The sequence below is a fragment of the Lolium perenne genome, chromosome 6 (assembly GCF_019359855.2).
Source record: "Lolium perenne isolate Kyuss_39 chromosome 6, Kyuss_2.0, whole genome shotgun sequence".
NCBI lineage: Eukaryota > Viridiplantae > Streptophyta > Magnoliopsida > Poales > Poaceae > Lolium > Lolium perenne.
In genome coordinates this window covers 50,357,719-50,370,899 of record NC_067249.2, presented here as the reverse complement: position 1 = coordinate 50,370,899, position 13,181 = coordinate 50,357,719, and the positions used below count along the sequence as shown (strand labels likewise).

The 13,181-nt window shown below is 46.0% G+C and overlaps 1 protein-coding gene across 1 annotated transcript; it reads left to right on the top strand.

Annotated features, from left to right (window-relative positions):
- Positions 1–8,285: 8,285 nt before the first annotated feature.
- On the top strand, positions 8,286–11,087 carry LOC139832387 (uncharacterized). The gene is made up of 5 exons (XM_071822134.1): positions 8,286–8,346; positions 9,511–9,586; positions 9,675–9,849; positions 9,933–10,194; positions 10,276–11,087. The coding sequence occupies exons 1-5, from the start codon at positions 8,286–8,288 to the stop codon at positions 10,686–10,688; spliced, it is 987 nt and encodes a 328-aa protein (XP_071678235.1). The 3' UTR covers positions 10,689–11,087.
- The last annotated feature ends 2,094 nt before the right edge of the window (positions 11,088–13,181 follow it).

Sequence of the window (13,181 nt, the reverse complement as noted above, 5' to 3'; positions counted from 1 at the left end):
TTCACAAAAACTTCCTCGAAACTATCCCAACTGTCGATGGACCCCGAAGGTAACTTTTTTATCCATGACCGTGCTGCTCCATTCAAATGCACTTGGATGCTCTGCATGGCTGTTGCCCTGGTTCCGCCTATCAACTTTACCGTCTTGAGGTAATCAACGAGCCAATCCTCGGGATCCTGTAGGCCATCAATTTTTTTTAAATTTTCGGGTAACTTAAACCCGGACGGTACTCGATTTTTTCGGACTCATCTCGTGAAACATGGAAGTCCACACATGTCTTCCTCATCTACTTCTGGCGAACGCCGATGTTCTCTCCTGTCCTGTCGAGCTCTGTCTACCCTTCCCTGAGTCGCCGAATCTCTTACGCCACTTGCTCTCGGTGGATCCTGCACCGCTGCGGTAGGTCGTGGACTATTTTGCCTTGCAGTTCCTTCGGGAGGTGTAGCTGCAAACGCTGTTCCCATGGCTCCAACTCCTGCCATTGCCATGTTATACAACACTTCTCTCGGATCCCCAGGAGGTGGTCTGGACGCGAGGATGAAAGCTTGCGTTGCCATGTACCCAGCTTCCGGTGTTTTAGGGATAATATTTCCCCTCGTGTCGATTGACATAAAAGACATGTCGAGGTTTTGAACTAAATTCTCCCTCTCTGCTTCAGGTATATTTTGTAGCCGAGATCTTGCTCTCCTTCGAGCTTCTCTGTGACTATCTCCCGAGTTTCCTAATTGTCGACTTAGATCTGCTCTTCGCCTGCTTGACGCGGAGGCTGCCTCCTATCTTCTATTTAATGTAGCTGTCTATTTTTCTAACTCTCTGCTAACACGAGCGAGTCTATATTGATAGGCTTGCAATTCTTCTGCTGTAGTAGTTGTGGTCATTGGTTCTGTGCCATCCATGGCTCTTGCGGCTCTATCCCATGCTTCTTGCGGGAGTTGAACCCTTAGACGTGGTGTAGGCCCGACATATTTAGTGCCTAAACCTCGCCTAAGATCAGCGGGATCAACATATGGGTTTCCCACATTGTCGAAAGCCTCTGACGTCTCCGGCTCTGCTCGGTTTGTTTCTTCAATTGCGTAGATCTGATGATATTTTGAATTTTGATTTTTGTCAGGATTGGTGACACCATCATATAGATTGGTGAAGACCTTTCAAAGAGCAACAGATCTGTCGATGAAGTTGAAGCTATCGACGCTGTCTGAGTCGCTGCTTATATCAGAGTTCGCAGACGACTCGAAGGACATGTCACTGAAGATCTTGGCGAGCTTTTCGCTTGCCATGGAGCTGATGAGGCGTGGCGACGAAATCTCCTCTTCGCCTGATGAAAAATTGGAGTCGACCGCTGACAATCCCGATGAAATCGGAACTTTGAGACGATACGACCCTTCTTTCTTGACGCAGAATCGGAATTTTCCGACCGTCATCTCCATGGGCTCCTCCAGATACTCATATGCATCCAAACGGGAGGGCGGGTGAGGAATAAAATCGACTAGACCAGTTTCGATCTGTTTACCTCGATCCATTGCGTTGCTTGCTACCGACGAAGTCGACGATCTTGAACGTGCCATCGAGATCAGCTCCTTGTCACCTCTAGATCCCACAGACGGCGCCAATTGACAAGGTATTACTTGTCAATGCCTCATATTTCAATCACCTCCATTTCAAGGAATAAGAGCAACTCCAATAGTATAGCCTGTTGTTGGCTATAAGCAAGATACCATGTCATCTTAGCTAATTTGTAGCCAACAAGTACAATAGTTGGCTATAAAATATACTACTTTCCAATGCATGATCCACCTTTCATTCACAAAAATTTCCTAGGAGCACATGTTAGAGATGGCTCTTGCATGAGAGCCCACTCAACTTCTCTCTCCTACTCTCTTTCCTCCAACTAGGCAACAATATATTATTTTAATTTTTATAGCCAACTGACTAGAATTTATTGTACTTGCTCTAAGGCACACGTGTGTATTTCAAAACAAACTTTGACCATAAAAATTGAGCAACAAAATCTTGATTTTAGTATATGTAATTAGTATCGTTGGATTCGTATTGAAAATCACTTTTTAATAATATTAATTTCATAGAAACAATCTTTATCTATTCGAAGTAATTATTGGTCAAACAAAAAACACGTAAAACGAGGACACTTTATTCTTTGAAACGGAGGTACTCCCTCCGACTAGAATTAGTTGCCGGTCGTGTTTTTTTTTGTATAAACCCCCTCCCACTTCTCCCGACAAAGGTCTCACTCCTCTTTCTTCTCCGCCGCTTCCCGTGTGTGGCGTCGTCCGCGGCGAGCATCGCTCGCGCCGAGCCCGCGTCCTCGCTGGGCCGCTGACAAGGTATTAACTTGTCAATGCCTACGTATTGTAGACTAGGGTTTCGTTGGATGTAGAGGGCAAGTAGATCTCGAAGGTTTCAGCCAAAAAGTACTCGACGATTATGAAACTAGGGTTGTGTTGACAATAGATTCGATCCCCTCTTCGTCCCTCGACTCCCCCTTATATAGGAGGTGGAGCCGAGGGTTTCGTAATACACAAGTTACAGAGTCCGGGAGGGTTTCTAACCCGTCCCGCAAGATTACAAGTTATACTTCCTAAAACAACTCTAGCTTTCCTTACTAGCATCTTGGGCTTCCGAATCTTCTTATTCTTCGAGTCATGGGCCTTCAGTAAACCCTGGGTACCATCTTCGGCAGGCCCATTGGGAATGCCTATGTCAGCCGCGCCGCGCCAGCCACCGCGCCTCCTCTCCCCTGTGTAGTTCCCCTGCTCTGTTCCCCTTGCCTCCATCCACATAAATGTGGACTCTTTATCCCGCGATTCCGGCAACCCAGCGTACTCCATCGGCCCAGCAGTTGCAGATCGAGGTCCTGCAGTGGCTCCTCCAGTTTGGAGTAGTTTCGGAGGAGCGGTGCTCAATCTGGAGGCATGGGGGCAAGGGAGGCGATGAGCGCTGCTGCGGTGCGACGAGCCGCCGCTTCCCGTCCATGGCGTGTGGTGGCGCGGAAATGGATGGTGGTGAGGAGGCTCGGCGTCCTCTCTCTCCGCGTCGCCTCCTTCCTCTTGGTCTGCACCACCGCTGGCGCCAGCGACTTCGAAGTCAAAGGCCACACTTTTATGCGCCGGAGCAGCATAACCCCGACCAGCTTTAGGTAACTCATCCTACCCTGGAGATGTTAGGACATGTCGCCTTCCTCCGTACGTCCTCCCAAGTTACTCCACATTTTTATCTTGCGGAAATTGGAGCAATCAATCATTGTTCCTTGCTTCGATTGCAAAATAGGGAGGTTTATTCTCCTTTTTCTTGTAGGGGCATATACAATTGTCGGAGCTCTAATCACCAGTAGTAGGTTCTTCAGTTAGTTCTTGTCATATACATTGACATAACAAATTTTGCTTGCTTGTTGTATCAGGATGCTCCTTGTGGTTGTTTGGCTGGTGTTTCAGGAGCATGTGTCTCCACTCTGCCCCTGTGGTAAGTTTTACAGTAGCTGAGACCCGAATGCCTCTTGTTTTGAATAAGAGGTGATGCCTCTTGTTTTGAATAAGAGGTGATGCTACCAGTTGCATATGTTCTTGTCTGTGATTTTTCAGAGCATATGTTCTTTTCTGTGATTTTTTCAGAAAATATGAAAGTGATAACATAGTGGATTTCAGAAAATATTTTTCCAGAAAATATTTTTCCAGAAAATATGAAAATATGCAGCAAAGGAACATTCAAAATGTATGCCATATTGGAGTATTTATTGAGTATGTTTTTTTACTGAAATAGCACATATATACTAAATCCACCGGCTCCTCATAGATAAGGCTCCAACTGTTTTAAGCATTGCTTAGATGGGTGTTGCCTGACCATGCATCACTGAATTAATCTTAGTATAATTCAAGTGTTGCCTCACCATGTATTTTTGAAGTGTTGCCCCTTTATATGCATTGCTAGGAGTATGACTGAATTATCCAAACATGAATTGATTAGTGGCTACACATATTTCAGACATCCAGTATAATTGTATTCCTGCAATTTACTCATGTGGATCATACTCATACAGTCATTCTGGTTGATAAACATACACAGAAACAGTGTAAGACAGAACTATATCTGAAATATTACAATAGTGGGCATTTTTAAATGTCGTTACAAACTGATGTTAACCCTGGACAAACTCCTAGCTATCTGGATAAACACTGCCCCTCCAGCCATCATGCCCAACTAATAGCCAAACGATGCGTTCTGACCCAGGGAATCTAGTTCCTTCACAAAGCATTTTTTACTTGGAGTCATCATGCCCTTCATTAACCGCGATGAAATCTAATCCTGCAAAAAGCTATTCAAAGATTTAGACGTAGCTGCAGCCTTTGCTTTCTTCACCTTAGCTTCCTCTTGAATATTTGAGAACCACAGAAAGCTGCCCTGCCTAACATAGAATAGAATATATGCATCTTTTTTTTGCGAAAGAATATATGCTTCTTGTCCTAGTGCACTTGTCTCACGAATGGAATGAACCTGCAACACAAGCTGACTATTAAAAGCTGAAATATTTGTGGCATGAAAATAAAGAACAAATGACTTCTCACACTTACAAGTGAGTCATTCATCAAGTGCCAATTGGTTGGTGAAAAACGAATGGTGCAGACATAATGGCCAAAGTTAGGTAAGCCAGAATGCTCAACAAGGGCATAAAGATCATATTTTAGGTCCTGATGCATGTGAAAAATACAAGGAAAACATCAACATATGCTTAATGATAAACCTGAAAGAAGAGAAGAGCAAAAAAAACTCACCTCCTTGTCTGGATTACTATGGAATGGCTTCAAGTCAAGTTCTGATGGGTATGCCACATGTTTGTCAATCTTGTCAATGGAACCATGAAGTGTCGTGAAGTGCTTGAGATGAAATGCAACAACATCTGGTGCTTTATCAATCACAAACTGCTTGTCCTTACAAACTTCAGCATTGCAACTATCACAGGTTAGCTTATTCTCTGCATCACTTATTTGCTCCACCTTGGTAAAAGATTCCAGCGTAGCAACAAGGTTATCAACCTGATCAATCTCCAATCTGAGATCAAGGAAGGGCTCTAATATCTCCGAGCAGTGGCCACAATCACGGCATGTCAACTATACAAAGATAATTTCATTAGTTGGAACACAAGTTACAAAGAGAGGGAATTAGCAATGACAAAGTAGAGCTACCTGGCTCTTTAATCGACCTCCAAACACCTGCTTGACAATACTTTTCTCATCGAAAGTATTGTCAAGGGTACACTTATGCAAATTATCTAGCAAGTAATGAAGGAACTCATGTGCATCCTCTTGTTGTCCTTGTATAAAACCTGGATTTAATTCTGGCAAATCTTGTTAAGGAATAGACATATTTTATTTATCAATATTTTTTAGCATTTGTCATGTGCATCATGCAAAGTTAAGAGAAAACATAAACTCAACTCAAAGGATACTGCTTAAACTATCTATGAACCTTGTTGGCATTAAAACAGACCCAAGCCTTTGAATTGGCTCCTCCGTATGTTCTTTAAGGGCACAGAAAGAACAAAACCCATCTTCATCATCTATGTGGAAACAAATCATGGTAAGCAAAGTAAGAAAATGGGCTTGGGACATTTAACACAACAAAAAGCTCTCATATGACACTACACACATACATGAGCATGGAGTGGAGTGGTCGGTGCAACGAAGCTTCTAAAAAATGGGACAATGTGAGTGATGCTCTGTAGAGTTGCATTTAGAAAGCATGTGTTTCCCATATTCCGAAGACCACCTCCCTGCATAAAACGAATATTTTACTCCAACATATGACACGAGGAGTACATACCACTAAATGAGGTTCCCCGGAATGGAAGCTCCGCTTCTTATTTTCCTTTTCATTGGAGCTCCGTTGCTTTATTTTATGAATGGACTCCGGTGAGTCCTGCTTAGTGTGCACCTCAGAGGCTCTTATAAGATCTCTAGTTTTTACAAGCAAGTCTACCTTCATAGTTAGAGAGATTCCTAGACCACCTTGTGCCTCAAGGCGGTCTGTATACAAGTGGGGGATGTCGTAGCCTATCCCTCCTCCTTTGTCCATTACCTCAATCATACATGACTGGAGTGTCAAGAAGCTTCGTGAGAGTTTGTCAACCTCGTAGTTGTTATATTCTTCCTCCACACCTTCTATCAACTCTCGGATGTTGCTTGGTGCTAGTGTATCGGTGAGAGACTAAAGAGACCTAAAAAAGCATAGATCTAGAACATTCAGGTCTGGACTGTTTGGAGGTTGCTGCAACAACCTAATGTCCAAATCAGTCAGTGCTACGGCCTGTCGGAAACCCTCATCATTAGGGAGGACGTGAGGTTTCACATTGTCCTGCTGGATGTAGATTATTCTTCCTACACCCTCATCAGGCCACTTGTCCTGGATGGCAGGAACCACTAGCTAGCAGAGGTAGTCCCTCATGACCTCTCGGGTAACTTTCACAGCTTTTACCTTTAATGTCCCCTTTTCTCTGTTCTTACTCCTTTTAGCAGCTGGAGTTTCCTTTACAAATGTCCAAGTTCCGATCTTGCCATCAAACGTGACTACCCCGCCATCACCATACTGTGGCCTGGCAACCGCAGTTAAGAACATCACTTTGCCTATTTGGTTCTTGTTCTTCACTGTGCGCACATGTTTGGGTTCTCTGGGGTGTAGGTAGTACGTGTGTCGAGGGTGCTCCTCGGCAATGCCCTCCGATAGGGGCTTAGGGTTGATGGAATCCTGCAAGCTGACACGAGACATCGGTACGCAGACAAGCGGGAAGAGCGATTTACCCAGGTTCGGGGCCCTCGATGAGGTAAAACCCTTACGTCATGCCTGTCTGTTCTTTGATTATGATGAAAACAGGTTACAATGGAGTGCCGAATAGTTCGGCTGTGATCTCGTCAAGATGCTAGTTGCTAGGGTAACCTAGTTCTAAGCTTCTGCTGGCTAGTTTTTCTAAGATTGATTGTCCCTCGATAGCCCCTCTCCTGGCCTTTATATAGGTGGTCAGGTCTCGAGAGGTCTATCTGAGTACGAGTTGGTTTACAGTAGATCTATCTCTAATCTTTCCTTGTTTGGCTTCCTCCATGTCTTGTACTCCAAGTAATCTTCCGTCGCACCGTCCTAGCGGCCCATCTTGCCATCGGGTACCTTCATGGGCCTCCAGTTGGACCGTGCAGGGTAGAGCAACAGTAGTTACCCGAAGGGTAATGCCCACGTCAGTAGCCCCCGAGTGTCTAGCCGAACATAGTTCGGGTAGAGACTAGAGCTTGTCTTCCTCCGAAGTTCTTCTCCTTGATCATTCTTGCGTTTCTTCTATCTTCCATTTTCTATCGGGTGCGCGTCAGCGCTCCCGATGGGAGTAGCCCCCGAGTCTAGGTACGGATGCTTGCAATTCGTGCGTAGACTCAAGTTGTACCACTCAAACATTTACTTCTGCCGAAGCTTTTTCTGGAAAATCTTTGTAGTCCATCTGATACATTTTCTTTAAGCAAGGGATAACGAATAACGTGCCCAACTTTTGTTGGTTAACTGCCGATGGCAAAACAACGTTATCCTACACAGAATCAAGTCCCCGGGCATGATCCTGGAGTGCGAAAAAAGTTTTATCGGGTGCGCATTCAGCGCTCCCGATGGGAGTAGCCCCCCGAGTCTGGGTACGGGCGTTTACGTTCGGATGCAGACTTGAGTCAAGTTTTTCCTTCGAACCTTTATTCTATCGGGTGCGCGTCAGCGCTCCCGATGGGAGTAACCCCCGAGCCTAGGTGCGGATGCTCGCAATCCGTGCGTAGGCTTAAGTTGATCACTCGATATTTTCTTATCTCTTCGCATGCAATCATTCCTCCTGACGTCATCGATAACGTTTTTCTGTCCCCTTGATTTTTGACTGATAAGACGCGACCTGCCAGCCCTGTTTTCGAGCAATTCCTGCTCCTCTTTACACGGTTAGCGAGGCACCTCCTTGATTCCCGCAACCACTAACTAGAGAAAAGGCCCATTAACAATACAAAGCCTTCCTTAAATTCCCCAAGAGATAGAAATCCCTAGCACTCTCCTTCATTCATCCCTTCGCTGTTCTTCTTCTTCTCCTGTTCACAACCGCTCGCGCCGCCACCACTGTCTTCCGATTTCTCCCAAATCTCACAATGATGAAGAAGAAGAACCCTAGCGCCGCCGCCAGTTCCACGAGCGGCGGTGCCGCCGCCAAATCTTCCTCGATTTTTTCAAAAGAAGGCGCCCCCGACGCTCCTCCCCCAGCTCCAGCGCCGATGGCGCCACCAAGTTCAGCAGCCAGGCCTGGAGATTGGACAGCCTCTACCGTCACCAAGCGTGACGAAAAAAGATCCCGAAGCCTGGGATTGATCTCCTCCGATGAGGGGAACGTTATCTTTCCAGGTGCGATTTCTCGACCTAATCCCCCTGCCGGTTTTACCGTGATGTTCTTATCGTTCTTATATCGAGGTCTTTCGCTTCCCGTCCACGAATTCCTCCTCCATCTCTTGCGAACTTACGAAATCCAATTATGGCAACTCACTCCCAACTCAATCCTCCACGTTGTTGTGTTTATCACCCTCTGCGAAGCATATCTGGGCATTGAGCCTCATTTTGGGTTGTGGAAAAAGATCTTCTATGTGAAGAGATACAGCAGTAGTAACGGATCCTTTGTCACCGGAGGAGTGGGATTTGTAGCTCGTTCGGATGTCAATTACTTCAATTTCCCAATGAGAGAGTCCGTGCAAGGGTGGAGGTTGAAGTGGTTCTACATCAAGGATTCCTTGTCACCCGAATCTCAACTTCCCTGCTTTGTCGACGCCCTTGAAGCCAAGCCTAAGAATTCCTGGAAGAATGTTCTTTCTCCCGACGAAAAAGTAGCAGCCGACGAACTATTTGCTAGATTTCTTCGGATTAAAGAAGCTGATGGCCAAACCATGGTTGGTACTGATGTAGCAGCAGTGTTTCTGAAACGTTGAGTCCAACCAGTTATGGCTAGAATTCGTCCAATGTGGTTGTATTCGGGTCCAAAGGACGAGACCAGAGTTAATGCTGCCGAACTGTCGGAAAAAGAACTGCTTGATGAAGTCCGTCGCCTCACTTTCTTTAGCCAGGAAGACTCGATCCCATTGTTGTCTCCGTATACTCCTTTTGACGCCGATCATCCACCACCAGAGGTAATTTCCCTCCTCAAATTCTTGGTATGCTGCTATTTACTTAATCGATATGATGACTGTTATTCTCATTCGTCTTTTCTTCTACAGACCCCCATAGCTTCCGGGGACTTTCATAACTCGCCAAATAATACTTCCGAAGGAAGAGGCTCTTCAGAACCCGTTGATTCTCGTACTGTTGAGCATACAAACCCAACAATCGATCACGATGACCCGATAGATTCTGAAACTGCTTACACCAATCTCCCCCCGTCAGCCGATGACACTTGCGCCACAGAGGGATCAGTGCGTGATGATGACGCTGATCATGATGCCTTTGTTAATGCAGCTGCGGAGGAGACCAGGGCTTCTCCTATGAAGAGGTCAATCAGCGGCTTTGCCGACGAAGATGATCTCCTTGATATGTAAGTGTTTTTCTTCCTTTTACTATTTTCAGCTCCTTGGTCTTTTCGCATTTTTCTCATAACTTAGTGGATCAAATCTTTCTTGCAGTGATGATGATTTCATTGAGCCTCCGCCTAAGAGGGTCCGGTCTGATGCTGTCTCGCCAGCCGCCGCAGCTTCCGAAGCTTCGGCTCCTAAGGCGGCTCCCGCGGCGCAAGCATCAACTGCCTCTTCCCTTTCCAAAGGGAAAGATGCTCCTACTGCTACCACAGCCCCTCCTTCTGTAAGCCTTTGTAGAATTTAACAAGAATCTTTTGGAATGTATCTTTGCCTAATGATTTTTGTAAAACATTCCCTCTCTTCAAGGATCTACGGGGTGTGATATCCTCTTTAGAGGCCTTCGCCTCTCAATTCACCTCTCTGGAGGCGGACAAAATTCGGCTGCAAGAGGAGGCTAAGTCTTCCTCTTCAAAGCTGGATGGCGCCATCAAAAAGGCTGCCATAGCTCGCCAGGAGGTCGACTCCCTGAAAGAAGAGCTGAACAAGCTGAAGGAGAGGCTGAAGGAGGAGGAAACTCGGGCGGCAGAAAATGATGAACTTCTCCGTCAGTCTGCCTTGGCCCTGCTTGGTAAGTTTTTACATCTCTTGCAGATTACCACTTTCTATGGATCTGTTCCTTCGTCAACGATTTCCTTTAATCTCTTTGCAGAAGCCGCCAGTATCCCTGTTACTGCTTTGGACAAAGTTCCAAGCAACTCCCCGGCAAATGGTGTGTCAATGGTTCTCGCCACCCACCAGCTTACCCGGGAGCTGCTTGACAAGGGAAAGGGTGCTCTGGCGCGGATGCATTCAATGATATTCCCCAAGGCCAAGCAAGAGAAGAATCTGGGGCAGCTGATTGATGCCTTCGCAGTCGACACCAAGGAGGTCATCGAGGTATTCAAGCGCACCTCACGTACCTATGGTGCCCTTCTTGCCTTCCAACTTATGATGGGTTACGGCTTTAAGGCTGACATCGAAGAAATGACTAAGGAGCTGCCGAAAGAAAAAGATGGGCGACTTGTTAACTTAAGCGCCTTTACAGTATCTGCCGTACTTGTGCTCGCCAGCTCCTTGATTTAGTTTCGTCGGGAAAGGCATCGGCTGGCCCGAGCCTGTCGACTCAGACTCAGGCTCCTTGATTGTTGTAACAATTTTTTCCTTGGGCTAGTATGAAACATTATTCTGTTGCAAGAACTCAAGTTTGTAATGAACACTGTGCTGGCAATGTTGCCAACATACTTTTGTCATAATATCTTCATTTGTACTTCTCCTGATAGGAATTTCTTGTACCTCTCCCGATGGGAGTTACGTTGGATGCTTGATTTATCCATAACCATCATCCTTTTGACGCTGTTGTCTGCAGGTTTTCCCGGTGCCCTCATTTGTTGATGACTCTTCGGGCGTTCTTCCCGAAGGTGATCGGGTCCAACGAATGAAGGATCGGATCACGCAGATGGAGAAGGACCTGCGCAGCACTTACGCCTTGGCTGCAATTGTCGACAAGAAGAGCGAGATTGCAGCTGACGTAGAGCGGTATGCTCTTACTGAGCTGTCCTTTGATTGATAGAATCTTATCTGATCCTTTGCTTACTTCTGTACCAGTCATAGCTCTGAACCGCGCAGAGGAGAACAAACGGATTCACGAACGTGTGAATGCATTGACCCAGCTATCCTCATCCGAAGAAATTTTCTGGCGGGAGCACTCGAAGGCTTCGGCTGTCGCGCGATTTCAAGATCGGGTTCAGCAGGTCCATACCTTTTTTGACAAGTGCTATAAGGCTATGAGGGTGGTTTGGAAGACAATGTTCCCATTAAACGCAGTTCCTCCAACTCTCCTTGCCTTGATGTCTGAATTTGGTAACGCCAAGAAGGTCCGAGAGTTGGTACGTGCGCAAGTTTTTGCAGGGGCCAGGTTTACACTTGCCCTTGTGCTTGCCCGTTATCCTTCGGCAGGTTTGTTGTCGATTGCCAACGCTACTGGAGACTTGGAGGCGCTGTACCCGAAGGTATTGTTGCCTGCCAACATAGTTGTCGACAGACTCGAGGAAGACTCAAGGGTACCTGAAGAAAGAGGAACTCCACAAGGGTGATTTCAGGGGTTTAATGTCCGTTTTGTAAATAGAAAATTTGGCTACTTTATCCAAGTTTCTGGATTATGTAATGATGCCCTCTCATTTGGTAGATACATGCGTATGTACTTTTACCATTTTATTGCCGTTGGCAAGTTTTGAGCGAATCTTAGTTGCTTGTTTTAGATGTATGTATATTGGTTGGTTAGCAAATCATGTGAGTGATCAGCTCGTGTTGCAGGTCTTGCTAAACCTGTTGTATGCGCAACTTTGCTTTCAACCGTTTTAAATTTCGACAGGCACTCCCGAATACTTCGGGTGTAGTGATTCTGCCGATGAGCCCGTTGTTCTTTGATATTTCCATAAGTAAAATATCGAACGTGGGTTGTTGTTTACGTGTATTTCCAAACTCTTGCTATTTACGGCACTCGTAGAGGCATCTATAGCAGAGGGAAAGGTCAACGTTGTTTTAGCGCTCGTAGAGGCTTGTTGGAGCACGATCTTCTGCCTCGTACTATTTTTACATAGTGATGGGGCTTTAGAAGTTTTGTAGTTACTGCAATGCTTAGCAAAGAATCAGAGCTTAAGTTCTTATTAATAAGGTGAGCACGATGCTAGAGGGCGAAAAGGGGAAGGCCCTGTTTATAATAAAGGAAAAAGAAAATAAAAGCTAGTAAACTGCTTAGTCAAGGAAGGAGTTCTTCTCTTCTTCTGGCTTCTTCACCGCGTTAGTGATTGCTGCAGCGTTGCTGGTTTCATCAGAGGTTTGAGCGGTGGTAGCCATCGTCTTGCTTTCTCCTAAGCCTTCTGTGCCATCAACTATCGAAACCTTTGCTGCCGAGGCTTCTGCTGCCGAAGCTTCTGCTGCCGAAGCTTTAAGGGCGAGAGCAGCTGGTTTCTTCTTGGTTTCCCTGCCACCTTTTTCTTCCTTGATCTCTTGTAAAGACAGCTTGGGCGGAGGGTTGATGATTTCTCGCTGTGGCCCGAACTTTGCAGCAATCCTCTGAAAGTCGCGATCACAATTGTCCGAGCGCGAAAAACTTCCATAGACTGTGATGTTTGTCCCATTGTTCCCAGGCATTTTCAGCTTGAGGTATGCATAATGTGGCACAGCCATGAACTTGGCATACGTTGGTCTCCCGAGTATAGCGTGATACTGTGACTCCCAGTTCACCACTTCAAACTCGATTTTTTCCTTCCTGAAATTGTCGGCTCTACCGAAGATTACATTCAGGTGGACTTTGCCAAGAGAGTGGCCTGGTGCGGTTGGAAGGATCCCGTGGAAGCATGTGTCTGTTTCCTCCAGCATGCTCATGGTGATCCCCATGCTTCTGATGGTGTCGACGAATATCAGGTTTAGTCCGCTTCCGCCATCCATGAAGACTTTGCTCATCTTGAACCCGCCAATTTGTGCTTTGACTACCAAGGTGGCGTGTCCTAGTTTTGGTATGGTCATCGGGTGATCTGCTCGACTGAATGTAATGTTCTGAGAAGACCAGTCGAC